This window comes from Enhydra lutris, unplaced genomic scaffold (assembly GCF_002288905.1).
Source record: "Enhydra lutris kenyoni isolate GAN:26980312 unplaced genomic scaffold, ASM228890v2 scaffoldscaffold13, whole genome shotgun sequence".
NCBI classification, from domain to species: domain Eukaryota; kingdom Metazoa; phylum Chordata; class Mammalia; order Carnivora; family Mustelidae; genus Enhydra; species Enhydra lutris.
In genome coordinates this window covers 28,067,928-28,089,688 of record NW_019154097.1, presented here as the reverse complement: position 1 = coordinate 28,089,688, position 21,761 = coordinate 28,067,928, and the positions used below count along the sequence as shown (strand labels likewise).

The window sequence follows — 21,761 nt, the reverse complement described above, 5'->3', positions numbered from 1 at the left end:
TTAAAACTAGAGCTACCCTATGACTCTGCAATTGCACTACTGGGTATTTACCCCAAAGATACAGACGTAGTGAAAAGAAGGGCCATATATACCCCAGTGTTCATAGCAGCAATGTCCACAATAGCTAAACTGTGGAAAGAGCCAAGATGCCCTTCAACAGATGAATGGATAAAGAAGATGTGGTCCATATATACAATGGTATATTACTCAGCCATCAGAAAGGATGAATACCCAACTTTATATACTTTTTAAAAAAGATTTTGTTTATTTGAAAGACAGACAGAGAGAGAGAGAGCACACACACGTGTGGGGGACGGGCAGAGGGAGAGAGAGAATCTCAAGCAGACTCCCACTGAGCAGGGAGCCCAATGTGGGGCTTGATCCCGAGACCCCAAGATAATGACCTCTGCCCAAGGCAGGTGCTTAACTGACAGCCACCCAAGCACCCCTATAAACCTTTATTTTTTTAATTATTTTTTAAAGATTAAAAAAAATTAATGTGAGAGAGAGAGAGAAAGAGAGAGAGAGAGAGAGAGAACATGAGAGGGGAAAAGGTCAGAGGGAGAAGCAGAATCCCTGCTGATCAGGGAGCCTGATGTGGGACTTGATCCTGGGACTCCAGGATCATGACCTGAGCTAAAGGCAGTTGCTTAACCAACGGGAGCCACTCAGGCACCCACCCCTATAAACTTTTAAAAAATTTATTTGATAAAGAGAAAGAACACACACATGTACCCATGGAGGAAGGGGCAGAGGGAGAGGGAGAAGCAGACTTCCCACTGATCATGGAATCGAAAGTGGGGCTCAATACCATGACCCTGAGATCATGACCTGAGCCAAAATCAGATGCTTAACTGACTGAGCCACCCAGATGCCCCATAAACTTTTATAAAGATATGGTACATAGGTACAATGGACTATTACTCAGCCATCAGAAAGGACGAATATCCACCATTTGCACTGACATGGATGGGACTGGAGGGGATTATGCTAAGTGAAATAAGTCAAGCAGAGAAAGACAATTATCATCTGGTTTCACTCATACTTGGAACACAAGGAATAGTGTGGAGGACAAAGGGGGAAGGGAGGGAAAACTGAATGGGAAGAAATCAGAGAGGAAGATAAACCATGAGAGACTCTGGACTCCAGGAAACAAACTGTGGGTTACAGAAGGGAGGTGGGTGGGGGAACGGGGTAACCAGGTGATGGGTATTAAGGAGGGCACGTGTTGTGATGAGCCCTGGTTGTTACATGCAAACTATGAATCATGGAACACTACATCAAAAACTAATGATGGCTATCAGACACATGAAAAAAATGTTCATCATCACTAGCCATCAGGGAGATTCAAATTAAAACCACATTGAGATACCACCTTACACCAGTTAGAATGGCCAAAAATAGACAGGAAATAACATGTGTTGGAGGGGATGTGGAGAAAGGGGAACCCTCTTACACTGTTGGTGGGAATGCAAGTTGGTGCAGCCACTTTGGAGAACAGTGTGAAGATTCCTCAAGAAATTAAAAATAGAGCTTCCCTATGACCCTGAAATTGCACTACTGGGTATTTACCCCAAAGATACAGATGGAGTGAAAAGAAGGGCCATCTGTACCCCAATGTTTATAGCAGCAATGGCCATGGTCGCCAAACTGTGGAAAGAACCAAGATGCCCTTCAATGGATGAATGGATAAGGAAGACGTGATCCATATACACAATGGAGTATTATGCCTCCATCAGAAAGGATGAATACCCAACTTTTGTAGCAACGTGGACGGGACTGGAAGAGATGATGCTGAGTGAAATAAGTCAAGCAGAGAGAGTCAATTATCATATGGTTTCACTGATTTGTGGAGCATAACAAATAGCATTGAGGACAAGGGGAGTTAGAGAGGAGAAGGGAGATGGGGGAAATTGGAAGGGGAGGTGAACCATGAGAGACTATGGACTCTGAAAAACAATCTGAGGGAATTGAAGGGGCGGGGGGTGGGAGGTTGGGGGAACCAGGTGGTGGGTATTAGAGAGGGCACGGACTGCATGAAGCACTGGGTGTGGTGCAAAAACAATGAATACTGTTATGCTGAAAATAAATTAAAAAAAGAAAAAAAACTAATGTACTGTATGGTGACTAACATGACATAATTTTTTAAAAAATGAATGTAATTTTGTCATTTGTGATGACATGGATAGAGATAGAAACTATTATGCTGAGCAAAATAAGTTAGAGAAAGACAAATGCCATATGATTTCACTCATTCTGGGATTTAAGAAACAAAAAAAAAAAATGAGCAAAGGGGCGGGAAAAAAGAGAGAAAGCAACAAATCAGAAACAGACTCTTAACTATAGAGAACAAACTGATGGTTACCAAAGGGGAGTTGGGTGGGGAATGGGTTAAATAGGTTGTAGGGATTAAGGAGTACAGTTGTGATGAGGAGCAGGTATTGTACATAGTGTTGAATCACTAAATGGTGCACATGAAACTAATATTACATGTATGCTAATTAACTAGAATTTAAATAAAAACTAAAAATAAAACAAAAAAGAAGGATATAGTTAGAAGATATAATGGAGAATTTGCTATACTAAGGAATAATTGGAATAAACAAAAACATTGTTGGCAATCCAAGAACTGGACCCTATATGGTTAGAGCAGAAAGAAGAGGGATATTATTGAAGCATCAGGACACTGAGTTTTCATGTGGAAGATAGTGTGGTCTAGTGCAGAAATTGAAATCAGATAGACATTGTACTCACAGTATGTCTCAACGTATTTCTTCCAAATTGTGGGGATGCAGGGAAGAACCTATTCCTTCTTATAGTTTCAGTCATCCAAATGTAAAGTACAGTGAATAAAATTCCCCCTTCTTCAACTGTACTTCTCTTTTGTTCACATGACACTTGAAATTTTGTCTTATCTTTCATCCTTACTAGAGTGAGGATCCATTAGGGACATAATCAAATATTTTTTATTGTTGTATCCTTAATGCCCATCAGAGTTCTTTATATATAGTTAATGATAAATTAAATAAAATACATGGACAAATGAATTATTTAGTCCAGAGTCTTGAATGAAGTAAGCCTTCAGGTAAATGAGAGCTTCCTATCCCCTAATTTCTAAGAGTATATTGAGCCTGAATGGGTTGAATAATATCCTCATGATAGACTCTCTATCCCTAACAAGAATATATTCCTTCACAAATTCGTAAGAGAAGGATTATAGAGGTTGAGAAATGTGTTTTTTACTTCAATTAGCCTTGCCATAGGAAAATGCTACAAGAGAATGTTAAGAACCTAAGTTTGGTTTTAGACAGACTAGGAACTGAATCTTGTTCAAATACTTTAAGACTGTAGAGAAACTCAATTATCTACTTCTGAAATATTTCAACAGGAATACTATATATGTAATGTTTCATATGTATGAGGGTTGTTTTAATATTTTACATAATCTCATTTTTTACCAATTAACAACCTTATAAGGTGTGGACTATTATTAATTATCATTACTGATTAGAAAACTGAGGTGTATATGGGTTAAGATATTTGCCCAGGATCTCACAGCTGGTAACTTTACAGTCTGTTAGGCCAAGCACTAAGCTATACTGCTTTTCTTAGTACTAATACAAAAGTGCTATTATGAGTATGAATGAACAAAAGCCTGTAATAGAATGGTGTGTGTCATACAGTCATCACTTAATATAAATTAATTAGTACCATATCATCTTTGCACTCTCATAATCTTCAGAGACTTTTCTGTCCTGATTAAAGTGTCCTCTTTCCTTTTGATCAGTTTCCATGTCCTCAATGAACTGTTCTTCAGCCTAACCTTTGTAACAATAGGCTTAACTTCCTTCAGTAAGGGCCAGACCCCATCATACCATGAATACACTGTACACTACGTATTTGAGGCAAATATATAGTGGTAGCTTTAACAGTGCAGATTTAAAATTAAATTCCAGTTATGACTTAATGTCTGACTGTTTTTAACTTTACCAATGCAGCATATATTCATATAGGTGAATATAAATATATATAAAGATTATATAATTTTTTCTGTTAATGTATTTTTTGACTTTTTTGTATTTTTTTAATGTTATGTTAATCACCATTCAGTACATCATTAGTTTTTGATGTAGTCAAATTTTTTTGAAAATTTTTTAATTCAGCATGGTTTGCTAACTCTTCAATGACTCTTGAATGGAATAAATAGATAAAAGAAGGGGTAATTTCAAAAATGAATTCATAACAAATCAAATTTCTTTTTTTCTTTTTCCTTTTTTAATTATTTTCTTAAAAGATTTTATTTATTTATTTATCAGAGAGAGAGAGCACAAGCAGGGGGAGCAGCAGACAGAACAGACAGAGGGAGAAGCACGCTCCCCCCTGAGCAAGGAGCCCAAAGTGGGACTTGATCCCAGAACCCTGGTATCATGACCTGGACCAAATGCAGCTGCTTAAACAACTGAGCTACCCAGGTGTCCCAACAAATCAAATTTTCTTTTTTAAAAATTTTTTTCTTTTTTTAAAATTATTTACTTATTTTTAATAATTTTTTATTTAATTTTCAGCATAACAGTATTAATTGTTTTTGTACCACACCCAGTGCTCCATGCAGTCCGTGCCCTCTCTAATACCCACCACCTGGTTCCCCCAACCTCCCACCCCCCCACCTCTTCAAATCATTCAGATTGTTTTTGCCTCTCATGGTTCACCTCCCCTTCCAATTTCCCCCAAATGCCTTCTCCTAACTCCCCATGTCCTCCATGCTATTTGTTATGCTCCACAAATCAGTGAAACCATATGATAATTGACTCTCTCTGCTTGACTTATTTCACTCAGCATCATCTCTTCCAGTCCCGTCCATGTTGCTACAAAAGTTGGGTATTCATCCTTTCTGATGGAGGCATAATTCTCCATAGTGTCTATGGACCACATCTTCCTTATCCATTTGTCCGTTGAAGGGCATCTTGGTTCTTTCCACAGTTTGGCGACCGTGGCCATTGCTGCTATGAACATTGGGGTACAGATGACCCTTCTTTTCACTCCATCTGCATCTTTGGGGTAAATACCCAGTAGTGCAATGGCAGGGTCATAGGGAAGCTCTATTTTTAATTTCTTGAGGAATCTCCACACTGTTCTCCAAAGTGGCTGCATCAACTTGCATTCCCACCAACAGTGTAAGAGGGTTCCCCTTTCTCCACATCCCCTCCAACACATGTTGTTTCCTGTCTTGCTATTTTTGGCCATTCTAACTGGTGTAAGGTGATATCTCAGTGTGGTTTTAATTTGAATCTCCCTGATGGCTAGTGATGATGAACATTTTTTCATATGTCTGATAGCCATTTGTATGTCTTCATTGGAGAAGTGTCTGTTCATATTTTCTGCCCATTTTTTGATATGATTGTCTGTTTTGTGTGTGTTGAGTTTGAGGAGTTCTTTATAGATCCTGGATATCAACCTTTTGTCTGTACTGTCATTTGCAAATATCTTCTCCCATTCCGTGGGTTGCCTCTTTGTTTTCTTGACTGTTTCCTTTGCTGTGCAAAAGCTTTTGATCTTGATGAAGTCCCAAAAGTTCATCTTCGCTTTTGTTTCCTTTGCCTTTGGAGACATATCTTGAAAGAAGTTGCTGTGGCTGATATCGAAGAGGTTACTGCCTATGTTCTCCTCTAGGATTCTGATGGATTCCTGTCTCACGTTGAGGTCTTTTATCCATTTTGAGTTTATCTTTGTGTACGGTGTAAGAGAATGGTCGAGTTTCATTCTTCTGCATATAGCTGTCCAGTTTTCCCAGCACCATTTATTGAAGAGACTGTCTTTTTTCCACTGTATATTTTTTCCTGTTTTGTCGAAGATTATTTGGCCATAGAGTTGAGGGTCCATATCTGGGCTCTCTACTCTGTTCCACTGGTCTATGTGTCTGTTTTTCTGCCAGTACCATGCTGTCTTGGTGATCACGGCTTTGTAGTAAAGCTTGAAATCAGGTAACGTGATGCCCCCAGTTTTATTTTTGTTTTTCAACATTTCCTTAGCGATTCGGGGTCTCTTCTGATTCCATACAAATTTTTGGATTATTTGCTCCAGCTCTTTGAAAAATATCAGTGGAATTTTGATCGGAATGACATTAAAAGTATAGATTGCTCTAGGCAGTATAGACGTTTTTAAAATTAATTAATTAATTAATTAATTTTTATAAACATATAATATATTTTTATCCCCAGGGGTACAGGTCTGTGAATCGCCAGGTTTACACACTTCACAGCACTCACCATAGCACATACCCTCTCAATGTCCATAACCCCACCCCCCCAAGCGCCCTCCCCCCATCAACCCTCAGTTTGTTTTGTGAGATTAAGAGTCATTTTAACAATGTTTATTCTTCCGATCCAAGAGCATGGAATGATCTTCCATCTTTTTGTGTCTTCTTCAATTTCTTTCATGAGTGTTCTGTAGTTCCTTGAGTACAGTTTCTTTAGCTCTTTGGTTAGGTTTATTCCCAGGTATCTTATGGTTCTTGGTGCTATAGTAAATGGAATCGATTCTCTAATTTCCCTTTCTGTATTTTCATTGTTATACACTAACAATGAAAATATGAACACCTTTCTTTGAGAATAAGCTAATAGATTCAGAAAAATGGTAGTAACAAGTTAATTTCACTGTTACAACAGTTATTGCTTAATGTTGTTTCAGTGTCTTAAATAATTCAAGAAACTAAAGACTACTTTTAAAAAAATGTGCTTCAATTCAAAGAGATTTTTTTGTGGCATAGCCATCTTTATTTCTTTATTTCTAGAAACTGATACTGAAAAATTTAAGTAATTCAACAGATGTACCATGTTAAGGATGTTAAGTTGTTTTCATGTTTACTTTAAAATAAGACATTTAAGAGTAATTAGATTTCCTTAACTATACATTAAAAATTAGATACAATCATTTAAAATAAAACACACAATGTCAGCATTGAATTTGAGGGGCAGTTCTCAAATATAATGTGCTCACCTGGGTAAGGCTGAATATGCTTTACATGAGTCATTTTAGATTATTACTGGAATGAAATTGCATTTTTAAATTTTAGTAGAGATGATTCTGGACCCCTGAGGCTAAGTTCACAGTTCCCCAGAGATGTATGCATCTCTGTTTTATGAAGAAATACTTCTTCATAACAAGTTTTCAAACTAGTTTCCTTTTCTAAAACTTTGGCTTCCTTCTCTTCTTTTTCCTTCTTTCCTTCTTTCTTCTTCTCCTCCTCCTCTTCCTCCTCCTCCTCCTCCTTCTTCTTCTTTTGAAGTTAGTTGACACACAGTGTTACATTAGTTTCAGGTATACAACATAGTGATTCAACTTTCTATTTTTCAAAGCAATGCTATTAGCTAATGATTAAGGAATGTAGACTCATGGCCATATTATTATTATTAACAAACCCAATCAAACCAAAAAATAGTAAATGCATTAAGTCCAACCAAATAACACCTAAAAATACACGTTAACTTAAGTGAGAAAACTCTAAAAGTTTGTCAGAATAAGTAAGTAATATTCCATTGTGTATATTTATACCACATATTCTTTATCTGTTCATCTATCAATGGACATTTGTGTTGTTTCCATATCTTAGCTATTTTAAATAATGCTACAATAATAGGGGTGCATATATCTTTTTGAATTAGTGTTTTTGCTTTCCTTAAGTAAGTACCCAGTAGTGGAATTCCTGGATCATGCGGTAATTTTATTTTTAGTTTTTTGAGGAACCTCCACTCTGTTTTCCACAGTGCCTGCACCAGTTTGCATTCCCACCAACAATGTGTGAGGGTTCCTTTTTTCCACATCCTTGTCAACACTTATCGACAACTTCTTGTCTTTTAGATTTCAGACTTTCTGACAGGTGTAAGGTGATATATCTTTGTAGGTTTTTTTTAAACTTATTTTATTTAAATTCAATTAGTTAACATACACTGTATCATTTGTTTCCGATGTAGAATTCAGTAATTCATCAGTTGCACACAACACCCAGTGCTCATTACATCACATGCCTTCCTCAATGCCCATTAGTTGCCCCATCCCCCACCTCCTCTTCAGGAACCCTCAGTTTGTTTCCTATAGTTAAGAGTCTTTTATGTTTTGTGGTTTTGACTTACATTTCCCTGATGATGAGTGATGTTGAGTACCTTTTCATGTGTTTTTTCTGTTGGCTATCTGCGACAACACGGATAGATCTAGAGGTTATAATGTAAGTGAAATAAGTCACACAGAGAAAGACAAATACTGCTTGATTTCACTCATATATGGAATTTAAGAAACAAAACAAATGAGCAAACCAAAAAACAGACTTCTAAATGCAGAGAACAAACTAGTGGTTTCCAGAGGGAAGGTGAGTGGGAAGTTGGGTTAAATAAAGGGGATTAAGAGTACAGTTGCCATGATAGCACTGAGTAATGTATAGAATTGTTGAATCATTACATTGTACATGTGAAGTTAATAAAACACTGTATGTTAATTTTACTTCACTGAAAAAGAAGATAGGCTAGTAAATAGCATTTTAAAAAGTGTTAAAGAGTAAGATGGGACACCTGGGTGGCTCAGTTAGTTAAGTGGCTGCCTTCGGCTCAGGTCATGATCCCAGCGTCCAGGGATCGAGTCCCGCATCGGGCTCCTTGCTCAGCAGGGAGCCTGCTTCTCCCTCTGCCTCTGTGCCACTCTGCCTGCCTGTGCTCTCTCTCTCTCTCTGACAAATAAAGAAATAAATAAAATCTTAAAAAAAGATTTAAAAAAAAAGTGTTAAAGAGTAAGAAATCAAGTAGTATTGAAGGATTTTATTTTTGCAATATACATGAGGGAAAAGAAGAAAGTGCTGATGCTCCTCCTTTGTCTTAACAGAACAATTTTTAATGTGTTTATATTGTTTAGAAACAGCAATCTTCCAATTTTAATATTATTATTAAGACAAGAAATTATTGGGACTACCAATCAGAGTTACAGGTTTCTTTTTAAAGCTTACCTTCTCAGAATATGACAATGATTTCTAAAATATTTGGAGTTTAAAAAATCATTTTTTCAAATACTAATAGCAAGGATAAATGAATTATAATAAGGTAAATTAGTTACAACAAAATAGAACAAATTGGTAACAGTGATAAATATTCAGGCAAGTCTTTAACTTTGATGTTCTTGTGAAAGTTTTCAATCTAACACTTTACCAAATCAGATTCTTTGAATGAGTTTTATAATAAAGAATGATATTTCTCTCACTGGTCATCAGGTTAAAGGCCCTTTACATCATCTTTTTCAGAGATTCCCCTTGCTAATTATGAAAACTCAACATTTAAGCCAGGCTTTGGAATTTCTTTCTTTCTTTTTTTTTGTAATTTAATTTTTTTTTCAGTGTTTCAAGATTCATTTTTTATGTACCATACCCAGTGCTCCATGCAATATGTGCCCTCCTTAATACCCACCACCAGGCTCACCCACCCCCCCACCTCCCCTCTCCTCCAAAACCCTCAGTTTGTTTCTCAGAGTCCACAGTCTCTCATGGTTTTTCTCCCCCTCTGATTTCTCCCAACTCCCTTCACCTCTCCTTATCCCAATGTCCTCTGTGTTATTCCTTATGATCCACAAGGAAGTGAAACCATATGATAATTGACTCTCTCTGCTTAACTTATTTCACTCAGCATAATCTCCTCTAGTCCTGTCCATGTTGATACAAAAGTTGGGTATTGATCCTTTCTGATGGAGGCATAATACTCCATTGTATGTATGGACCATATATTCTTTATCTATTCATCTGTTGAAGGGCATCCTGGCTCTTTGCACAGTTTGGTGATTGTGGCCATTGCTGCTATGAACATTGGGGTACATATGGCCCCTCTTTTCACTATATCTGTATCTTTTGGGTAAATACCCGGTAGTGCAATTGCAGGGTCATTGCAGACACATACTCAGCACCTTATACATAACATTCTAAACCTTAAATCAATCATTTAAAAATAATTAGATATTATTATACTTTATAGATAAGGAAGTAAAACCTCAGAGAGGCTAAATAATTTGCCAAATCCACAGAACTTGCAAGTGGTATGTCCCAGAATTTACTCTGTTGTTTGACTCCAATGTTCTGGTTTTGGCCATTGCATAATACTTTAATTATTGTAGGTTATTCTAGGGAAATAATGAGATGATGATGGTGTAAATGACTGGGATAAGGATACGCAGTATTGACTATTTGGGGTTGCCTGAGCATAGACTGAATGACGTTACCTATCCCATTTGGAAGAGTGGAGTGTAGTTGTTGGGAGGAGCTTACAGTGCTTTTAACTTTCCCCTGATATCATGTCCACACTTTCTTGCTTCATGAGAGGCAGATGTACTTGACCTCCTTCTAGGAGACTCTAGGGGAAAGGTCTCTGGGGCCCCACAGCCTCTAAATCTCACCCAGTCTCACCAGCCCTGGCTTCAGGTCCCAAGATTCAGCACCATGGCCAGATCCCTGACTGAGCTAGGAAAGTCCAGAATCAGAGCAATTCTTTCTTGACAGGTGAGTGTGTGGGTGGGAACTAGCCTTCATTCTCCATCTTGTCTCTCCTTGACCCATTCTTGTATTTCTCTGTCTTTTAGATGTCTCTCACTCTGAACCCATTTTGTTTAACATTATCCTTTGTGCTTTATGTCATCACAGCCGTTCCCCTCTCTCTCCACCCTGACAATCTCTTTTACCAGCTTGCCTTTCTGTTTCTATTCTTGGTGTTCCATTTCTCATACTTGCCTTAACTTTTCTTTTATAGCCATCATTTCATGACATTCTATTTTTCTCTCCTTCTGCCCTGTCCCACATTATCACCCTTCTCTCACTCATTATCCACATGCCTTTCTCCTAAAAAAAACCCACAAAACTTATTTCTGCTCATTATCTATGCCACAATCATTTAAAAAATTCCCACCCTTAATTCTGCTCTTCTCACATCAAAATTCGTCCTATTTTTTCCCTTATGTTTCTTTCATTCATCCATTCTCTCTACTCTTTTTCCATCATGCATTTTTCTTCTCTCTCCCCACCAATTTGCATTCTTTCTTCGTTTTATCTTTCCATTTGTCTTTCCTCCACTGTCTCTATTTCCATGTTTCTGACTCTCACTTTTCTTCCTAGTCATCTCTCTGTGACAGCACACGATTATTTTTAGACGCCTGAAGTAAAGGTTAAGAGAAACTCTCAATTGAGAGTAAATTCTGCTTTTCAATAATTATTTTCTGAAATTTTATTATATACTTAGAGCTTATACACAGCACACACACACACAGTTATTTCACATTATTCATTCAGAATGCCATCTGTTCTCTGAGTAAAATGGAGGGCACTTTTGGTGTCAGCTGAGGGAGTCTTTATGTGTTACACCCTCCTGTGATTTTGCTATCTCCTAGAAACCTTCTCATGACCTCAGCCCATCCCTGATCTTACCTAACTGAGATGGGATATCCTCCAAATAAGCACCAAAACCCCTTTGCTTTTATTAGCATAACACTTATCACACTGTTTTTCATCCAATGTTTATCTTCCCTTCTTTCCACACTGTGGTTTCCTCATGGCAGAACTATTGTGTGGTTTGTCTTAATGTGTCATCATAGGTAAGAAATCATTACTTGTAGAACAGATGAATTAAACAACAAATGGATGAATAAGTAAATGAATGATCTTCTGGACCCTGTGATTACCTTCTGCAGTTGGTCTAGCCAAAATTATTTTGGGGGGACCATAAGTAAACTCAGGTATTTAAATTAATTTTTTAAAATTTAATCCCTTCTGTTTCCTGTCAGATATTTCCAGAGGCACAGATTCCAAGGTTGCTAATCCCTGCTTGGAGTAACAATTGTATTTTGAGAGCAAAATATTCTTTGGCAATTATTCTTTTTTTAAAATTTGGTAATTTTTTAAATTTTTTATTTTTTCAGGGTAACAGTATCCATTATTTTTGCACCACACCCAGTGCTCCATGCAATCCATGCCCTCTCTAGTACCCACCACCTGGATCCCCCAACCTCCCACCCCCCACCCCTTCAAAACCCTCAGATTGTTTTTGAGAGTCCATAGTCTCTCATGGTTCACCTCCTCTTCCAATTTCCCTCAACTCCCTTCTCCTCTCCATCTACCCCTTGTCCTCCATGCTATTTGTTATGCTCCACAAATAAGTGAAACCATAAGGTAATTGACTTTCTCTGCTTGACTTATTTCACTCAGCATAATCTCTTCCAGTCCTGTCCATGTTGCTACAAAAGTTGGGTATTCATCCTTTCTGATGGAGGCATAATACTCCATAGTGTATATGGACCACATCTTCCTTATCCATTCGTCCGTTGAAGGGCATCTTGGTTCTTTCCACAGTTTGGCGACCGTGGCCATTGCTGCTATAAACATTGGGGGTACAGATGGCCCTTCTTTGGCAATTATTCTTATAAATTATTAAAAATCCCCAGTGTGAATGATTCGTAGTGATGAGATCTACATTTGTTCCCCACTCCATACTCCTCCACATCCTTTCCTGCTTTTCTTTTGAGAGTTCTTCCATCTCCTTTTCTCTTCCAGTCCTCATATTCTCTCTGAATCTTTCACCTATATTATTAACCCTCCATGATATACTCTAGTTCATCATGTGCTTCATTTTTTTTTACCAGAAGTGTAGGATGAATCCTTCAGCCCTTTACTGTAGCAGTGAAGTTGGCCAGGTTTGAAGATGTTGATTTATGAAAAATCAGCATTAAGCTGGTCACTGAGGATCTAGGACTGGATATGTTCCTCAGGGTTGCTCCTGCAGAGTCTCCTACAGGGAAGGGAATGGGCGAAGAAGGGAGAAAAAAAGTTTAGAAAAGAGCTAACCACTGAAAGGGGGATAAAATTCACAATTTTACAGTATTCAGGAGATTGGAAAAAAATGTCAGGAATATGGGAGATAGTGGTTAATAATTCCATTGATAGGGAAGGAAAATGAAGGTTTGAGAGAAGCAGTGGCTAAGATGTAGACCATTCTTTGTGTTAAAATTCCAGTTCTGCCACTGACTTGCTGTGCAATATTAAGCAAGTTGCTTAATTTCTCTATGTCTCTGTTTCCCCATGTGTAAAATGAGAATAAAATAGCATTTCTACAGGATTAATAAAATCATGCATGTAGAGTGTTTTGTATAGTTAGTCATGTAGCAAGGGGTCCACAAATGTTATCTATTTTACTACTACTACTACTGCTACTACTACTAGTACTACTACTACTACTACTACTATTACTACCATTGTTATAGGTCATTGTATATGGTGAGAACTGTCTATTGATAACCTTAGAAGCAAAAATTTGAATAAATTATAAGGAAACTATACTTAATTTACTAAATATACAAGTTAGAGTAAATGGTTGATATATTATGAAATATGAATTATATATATTTTTAATTTTGAATAAATATTTTATTTCTTTTTCTTGTCATTACTTCACTGGCTAATACTTACAAAGCTATGTTGAATAAGGACTTTTGATGTAGTCATCCTTGCCTTGTTCCTAAACTTCAGTGAAATTATTTTAGAGATGCTCCAAGTATGACTTTCACTGTAGATTAATACTATATGAACCTTATTTGCTTATTGTTTTTATTTCCAGTATGCTAAGAGATTTTGGTTATGAGTAGGTATCAAATGAACTTTCTGCATCTTTTGAGGTGATCACATTTTTAAAAATTTTGTGAACACTAATAGGCACTTTATTTAATTCTTCTAACAACTTTGTGAAAATAGCTTCTATTTCCATCTTAGAAATCCATGACTCAGACAAGTTAAGAACTTACCCATATAAGAGAGTTAGTAGCTTGGAGCACAGAAATATAAACTGTGTCTTCTTTGTCCCATATTCTGTAGCAAGAATAACTAAGCAACACAAATACACATCACAGAGAATGGATAAATACATTGTGTTATAGTCATACAAGGGACTATTATGTAGCAATGACAAATAAGTCACAGCTATATCCAATAATATCAGTGATTATCGTAAAATCAAATAACCCCTAATTACTTAAATTTTGTTACTCTTTTATAAGTTTCACATCATCTCAAACTTAACAATATTCTTGGAATACCTATAGTAAATATATATCAAATTTAAACATGTATTGATGAAAGGAAGGGAATGATTAACCCAAGATTCAGGAGGCTGGTTACCTTAGGCAGAAAGTGACAGGGTGAGCTGATGTATACACAGATATGAATTAAAATCAATGTTTTAGTTTCTGTGTTAAAATCAAGTTAATGGGTGTTTATAATAGTATCCAAAACTAGGGGAACACGCAAGCAGGTATACTTGGACAACGAATAGGCTGCAGCATGAATCAGGGATTATGATTAATCTAGTCCTGGTCTTCTGAAGCTGGAGAAATATAGGCAGTTATGAGCCCTGCATCTCTATTAGAGTCTTGCTGAAGATTTCTCCCTTCTATTCCAGAGTCCTGTTCTAGAGTCAGTCCCAAATGAAAGAACTTCCATTAGAAACTTACTATAGAATTTACTACAGCAAGACAGAGAAATATGAATGGTAATTGGAAACATGGAACATGGCTGGGGTTAGGGAAAGATAATTTAGAGAAACATTAAGCTCATTGGCCCATTATAATTCTGATTGTTGATATTTCACGTGTATTTTGGCATTTCCTTTCTTCCACAAGGTTTTGGGAAATTGTTTCAGAAATAAACCTCTGGTTCTCCCAGTTCTTGATAGATAGTACCTAATTCTAGATTCTCCATGATATACTGGCTGGAGTGTCCCAAGTTGTGTGTGTGATTGAATTAACTGAGCTGGATGTTATTTTGAGATAGAATGGTATGCTTAGTTTTATGAAGGAATAAATAAGGGAAATATAAGAAAATAGAAGCTCTTATGTTTCAGTTTCTATTCTTGCCTTTCTGTTTATATATTCTAGTATGAAAAGTTTCACAATATAGAAAAATATGTGGAAACCAATACAATACATATATACAACATCCAACTTTAAAAAAAATACTTAACATTCACCTTTTTTGGTTTCAACTTTTTTTTTCTGTTCTTATTTTGTAAAAAAAATAGATGGCTACAGGCAACAGTTAAAACCTAAGCTACTGGGCACCTGAATGGTTTGGTTAATTAAGTGTCTGCCTTCAGCTCAGGTCATGATACCAGGGTCCTGGGATGGAGCCCTGCATCTAGCTCCCTGCTCAGTGAGGGTCTGTTTCTCTCTCTGCCCCTCACCCCACTGATGCTTTCTCTCTACTCTCTCTCTCAAATAAATAAATAAAGTCTTTCAAAAAACCCAAACTACTCTTCTATTTTATCCTCTATCCTTTCCTTCTTCGCCAAAGGTCACCACTATCCCGAATGAAGTATTCATTATCCTATGTATGTTTTTAGAATATATATCTAAAAGAACACAATATTTTCATGTTTTAAATCTTCATATATGTCATATTTTCCTGTCATTCTGAACTGACATTTTTTCCTTTTTAAAAAATTTTTATTTATTTATTTATTTTTAAATTTAACTTAATTTTTTTCAGTGAACTGGCATTTTTAAAGTTAATATTATGATTTGGAGACTTATATTTATTGATGCATGTGGCTCTATTTTCTACTGATGTATACTATGAGTAAACCACAAGTTACAAGAGGTGTATGCAGTTGTGGTACTACATTTAACTGAATAACCTCTTCTTCAAACACCAAAAGTCTCATCTCTATCATATATCCCAGTTTCTAGACATTGTGAGTTTGCTTTGGGGCTGCCATGTTCTGTATTCCACAGGCTCACTTAGCCACAATTTAGCCACAAAGTGAGTTTCAAAAGCTTGAGAAACTTATCTCATACAGATTTCATTGTCAGGCGCTGGCATTATTAAATTGGAACTCAATAATGAAAAGATAGTTTAAGAAAAAGTGTTTGGAAACAAAAGTGCAACTCTAAGTATTCCTGAAGGCCTTCAAGAAAATTTGAGCAAGGGAGCCCATGGATGGAGGACAGTTGCAGAAGCCCTGCCTCTACAGAACCCATTGGGATAAGGATGTATGAAGTTTTCTAGAGTCTATTGTTGCTGAGAAGTCTTCTGTCAGAAAGTCATAACAAATAACATGGAGAACATGGGGAGATGGAGAGGAGAAGGGAGTTGAGGGAAATGGAAGGGGAGGTGAACCATGAGAGACTATGGACTCTGAAAAACAACCTGAGGGTCTTGAAGGGGCGGGGGATGGGAGGTTGGGGGAACAAGGTGGTGGGTATTAGGGAGGGCACGTATTGCATGGAGCACCGGGTGTGGTGCAAAAACAATGAATACTGTTATGCTGAAAAGAAATAAAAAAAAAAAAACAAAAAACCAAAAACATTGAAAACACGGGACATGATTAAGAAATAAATATACAATCAAAAGAGGCTATTAAAAAACAAGAAAGTCTATGATCTTTCCTTCATAGTTAATCTTTCCTTTCTCTCTGCTTGGTTTTAATATTTTATCTTTGTATGTAATGATGGATCACTAAATCCTACACTTTAATATTATACTGTAGGTTAGCCAACTGAAATTTAAATAAAAACTTGGAAAAAAATAAAATAAAATAAAATAAGCAGTTAGGTAAAAAAATGTATTTTATCTTTGTATTTGTTGTATAGCAATTTCCCTAATGTAGTATCTATGCAAGGATTTATAAAAATTTATCTTGTTTGGGAGTCATTGTGATTCTTCAATCTGAGGCCTCATTTCTTTAATTAAGTCTGGAAAATTCTCAGTCCATTTCTTCAATGTTTCCTCTTCTCTATTTTCTCATTAATTTTTTTTTCTTGGACTTACTCGGTGTATGGTGGATCTCCTTATTTTTTCCCCCCAAAAGTCTTGACTCCTCTCCCCACATCTTGATCACTTCATACTGTTTTCTGGGTATTTTTCTCAGAACTAGCCTCTCTCTTCAGTTACTGTCCATGCCATTCATTGAGTCTTTACTTTGAATGTGAATATTTGTATTTTCTAATAATTCATATTGGGTCTTTTCCAAATCTGTTGTATTTTACTTTTTAAAATTTTTTTATTTTTTTTAATTAATCATTTTTTAAAATTTATTTTCAGCATAACAGTATTCATTGTTTTTGTACCACACCCAGTGCTCCATGCAGTCTGTGCCCTGTCTAATACCCACCACCTGGTTCCCCCAACCTCCAACCCCCCCACCTCTTCAAACCCTTCAGATTGTTTTTCAGAGTCCATAGTCTCTCATTATTCACCTCCCCTTCCAATTTCCCCCAACTGCCTTCTCCTAACTCCCCATGTCCTCCATGCTATTTGTTATGCTCCACAAATAAGTGAAACCATATGATAATTGACTCTCTCTGCTTGACTTATTTCACTCAGCATCATCTCTTCCAGTCCCGTCCATGTTGCTACAAAAGTTGGGTATTCATCCTTTCTGATGGAGGCATAATACTCCATAGTGTATATGGACCACATCTTCCTTATCCATTCGTCCATGGAAGGGCATCTTGGTTCTTTCCGCAGTTTGGCAACCGTGGCCATTGCTGCTATAAACATTGGGGTACAGATGGCCCTTCTTTTCATTCCATATGTATCTTTGGGGTAAATACCCAGTAGTGCAATTGCAGGGTCATAGGGAAGTTCTATTTTTAATTTCTTGAGGAATCTCCACACTGTTCTCCAAAGAGGCTGCACCAACTTGCATTCCCACCAACAGTGTAAGATGGTTGTATAGTGTAAGAGGGTTGTTGTATTTTACTTTTAGAATATCTTATTTCTTATAGTCTTTATTCATCCTTTGAGATACAAAGTATTTTAAACATAGCTTATAATTCCTAATAGATTAATTACTTTTATGATGTTTAGGGGGAGATAATTCTATCACTTGTTCATTGCTGATTATCTTCATAATAAATAGGTTTTGTGTCTGTTTAGTAATTTTGAATTGTGAGAACATCTTTTTGGTTGGTTTTTATTTGTGGGATTCCCATACAGTCTACAGCAACATGAGGAGAAGTTTTATGTTTGCTTCTAAAAGGTACCCCAAGGATTTTACCAGTCTGGGAATGATTTTTATGTTAGTTTGTCAGTGTGGGGGGTCTAGGATCATATGTGTCTTGTAAATAAGTGTATCCATTCCAGGTGCTATCCAGACCCATAATTGCATTCCCATGGGAGACCTTTCCCCTCCATGAAGTACAGGATGAGAGAGATGAGTTTTCTTTGGGTGTTCTATAGAAACTGGTATATATTCATTTTCCTGTTTGTGTATATTCTTTCACCGAGAGCTTACCATTTCGAATGTCCTGAACTAATGTGGTGGTGTCTACCTTTCAACCTTTTGCCTCACATAGGCCTACATTCTCACCTTCTGCTCTACATGGGGCCTCTAGACAATGAGGACTGATGGTATACCCCTCCCATCTACCTGTTACCACCACTGCATACATCATAGTAGACAGTTGACTGTTTTTTTTTTATTATGTTCAGGTAGCCAGCATATAATACATCATTAGTTTCTGATGTAGTGTAGTTTCCTTTACATTCTTAAACACTCATTTATGAATTTAAAAGGATGATTATCATATTTCCTCAACATTTCTACCTATGTTGCATGGGAAGGTGCTTAGTACCTCATATTTCAGCAAGCTAAAGCTTTCAAAATAGCATGTGATGATCTGCAGAAATGTGAGAGGTTACAATGTTCAGAACACTAAAAAAAGAGTTGTCTAGTTTTAAACATACTGTGTAGGTGTCTCAGCATGAACTTGGTAAGATAGGCTAGTCATTGATAACAATAGTTCTTCATAAGCCAGATGAAGCTATTTGGATACTATTCTGAAGGCCCTGACTCTTTAAATAGGGAAGCATATGTCGAAAGTTTTCTTCTGGAATCAGTATGGAAGATCTACCAAGGGAGATAAGTAGAGAAACTAGTCATGAGGCTATGAAGTTAGCACTGGTCAGAGATGCTAAATCTTAAACAGTGTGAGTGGATTAAGGGCAAAGGATGAATATAAGGGGAAATGTAGAAGTCAAGGAGTGATTGAATATGAGGAGATGAGGGAGAGAGTCCCCCAGCTTTTGCTTTGGGCAATTAGATGGATGATAATGGTGATGCCATTAACCAACAAAATGGAATAAAGAGTAAAGCCAAGTTATTTTATGACAACTTGAAGCAGTTTCACTATAAAAACCAAATACCTATAATGAACCATTTGTTTATATGTTACATATTAAATGATAACATTATGTTCCTTACAGGTCCAGAGAAATGAAATCACGAGGACTGCAATGGGATGAAGTGTGAATTGAAGATGAAGAGTTAGAGCCAGGGAGTACAGGAATTTTTTCAGGACGTTTGCCATTGGAAGGAGAAAAGCAGCAGTAGGATGAAAAGACATTACTGAATGAAGGGTTTATAACTGGATGAGGGACTTTCTTAAGGTTTATAGATTATAGAAAAGGAGCCACTAGAGTGGTGAAAGGAAGAAGTAGGAAGAAAATGCTATAGTAAATTACAGGAGTGAAGTCATAGACTTAGCAGAAGGGCCGTGGTGGTCAGTTGAATTGAAGTCTTTAGGGAACTTGAATAACATAAATAAATCAACTAGAACTATTATGATCCTCAGACCTATTACCTATGACTTACTTTTTGATTGAAACTCTCTTTCAGGCAGGCTTATTGTCACTTATCATGGGCTGCTCCCCTAATGCTTCACATTCTCCAGTCTTCTTACTCCTTGGGTTCTCAAGAACTAGAATCTCTCCAGATCTCCTTTTCTTCCTGTTCCTGGCTATTTACCTGATCACCATAATAGGGAATGTGACTCTAGTGCTACTTATCTCCCGGGACTCCAAGCTCCACTCACCTATGTATTATCTGCTCCGTGGTCTCTCCGTCATAGACATGGGGCTGTCCACTGTTACCCTGCCCCAGTTGTTGGCCCATCTGGTCTCTAATTACCCAGCCATTTCTGCTGCCTGCTGCCTGGCCCAGTTCTTTTTCTTCTATGCATTTGGAGTTACAGATACACTTGTTATTTCTGTCATGACTCTGGATCGTTATGTGGCCATCTGTAATCCCCTGCACTACCATTCAGTGATGAGTCGCCAACTCTGTGCCTGCCTACTGGCCTTGAGTTGGGTGGTGTCCATAGTGCACACCATGCTGCATGTGGGACTTCTCTTGCCTCTTTACTGGGATGGGGATGCTAAGGGCAACGTTAAACTTCCCCACTTCTTTTGTGACCACCGACCACTTCTGCGAGCCTCTTGCTCTGACATACATTCCAATGAGCTGGCCATATTCTTGGAGGGTGGCTTCCTCATGCTAGGTCCCTGTGCCCTCATTGTACTCTCCTATGCTCACATTGGGGCCACCATCCTACGTTTGCCTTCAGCTGCTGGTCGCCACCGGGCAGTCTCCACCTGTGGATCCCACCTCACCATGGTTGGCTTCCTCTATGGCACCATCATCTGGGTCTACTTCCAGCCTCCTTCCCAGAACTCTCAGGAAAAGGACATGGTGGCTGCTGTGATGTACACTGCCATTACCCCTTTGGCCAACCCTTTTGTGTATAGCCTCCGCAACAAGGATGTCAAGAGTGCCCTTCACAGGCTGCTTGGACTGGGGAGGGTGGACTCCTGATGAGCCTGCTGAAGAGCCATTTTGGGTGGTGAAGGAAAGAAGTGGGAGGGTTCAAGCATGGCTGGTTTTGGAGAGATGAGGGAAGGATGGCCTGGCTAACTTACAGAACTCCAGATTCGACTCTTGTTGTTGTGGTGCCCGACAGAGCGGTGAACACGTGCCACACGTGCTCAGGGCTCCCATGTCAGCCTGTCTCAGGAACCCCTTCCCCAGACCGTTTATCTTCAGTTATCAATGAGAGACTATGGACTCTGAAAAACAATCTGAAGGGTTTGAAGAGGTGGGGGGGTGGTGGGAGGTTGGGGGAACCAGGTGGTGGGTATTAGAGAGGGCATGGATTGCATGGAGCACTGGGTGTGGTACAAAAAACAATGAATACTGTTATGCTGAAAATAAATTTAAAAAATGATTTAAAAAAAAAGTGGATACAAATGAGTCACTAGGCCTGGGATGTTGAATCCCATAGTTTTGAAGAAGTGTGAGAATATTACTGTGAAATCTGAACTGAAACAGAGACAGTGAAGTTAATTATGGTCACGTCTAACTCAGTGTGCTTCCTCATGGAAAGTGTGCTGGTGTGTGTCAGAAAGTTAGGGGAAGGGAGCAGGTTAGGTAAAATGGGATAGTAGTTTTATACCTGTTCCATTCAGTGAGCAAATATTGGCCCAAAAGTGAGTGTGAAAGGGGCCATGATTCTATTATTCTGTATCTTGGCCTCAGTTTCCATGGACTTGTCATAGTGTGAGCATCTTATTCTGATGTGTGTAAATTCTATTTCATATATTTTAAATTAATTTTCTTTACATTTTCAAGTAAGATATACAAAGAAAATGCAAAGCCAAAACTCTGTTGCATAAAACAAGGAACAGTGAACTATTTCAACAATGAAGAAGACAAATTGGCTGTGCTTAGCTTGTTGGGAGCTGGACATTGACTTCTATTTTGCCAGCTCTTATGAGGTTTGCAGTGATAAATAAAAATATTTGTTGAGCTCTTTTTTATTGAAATGTAGTTGACACACAATGTTACATTAGTTTCAGGTGTACAACATAGTGATTTGATAACTCTATGTTTTGCTATGCTCATCCACGTGTAGCTACCATCTCTCAC

At 37.7% G+C, this 21,761-nt stretch overlaps 1 protein-coding gene across 1 annotated transcript; it reads left to right on the top strand.

The window, feature by feature from the left end:
• The first annotated feature begins 19,697 nt into the window (after positions 1-19,697).
• LOC111145562 (olfactory receptor 1B1) lies at positions 19,698-20,651 on the top strand. Its single transcript, XM_022500495.1, has one exon. The coding sequence runs from the start codon at positions 19,698-19,700 to the stop codon at positions 20,649-20,651; it is 954 nt and encodes a 317-aa protein (XP_022356203.1).
• The last annotated feature ends 1,110 nt before the right edge of the window (positions 20,652-21,761 follow it).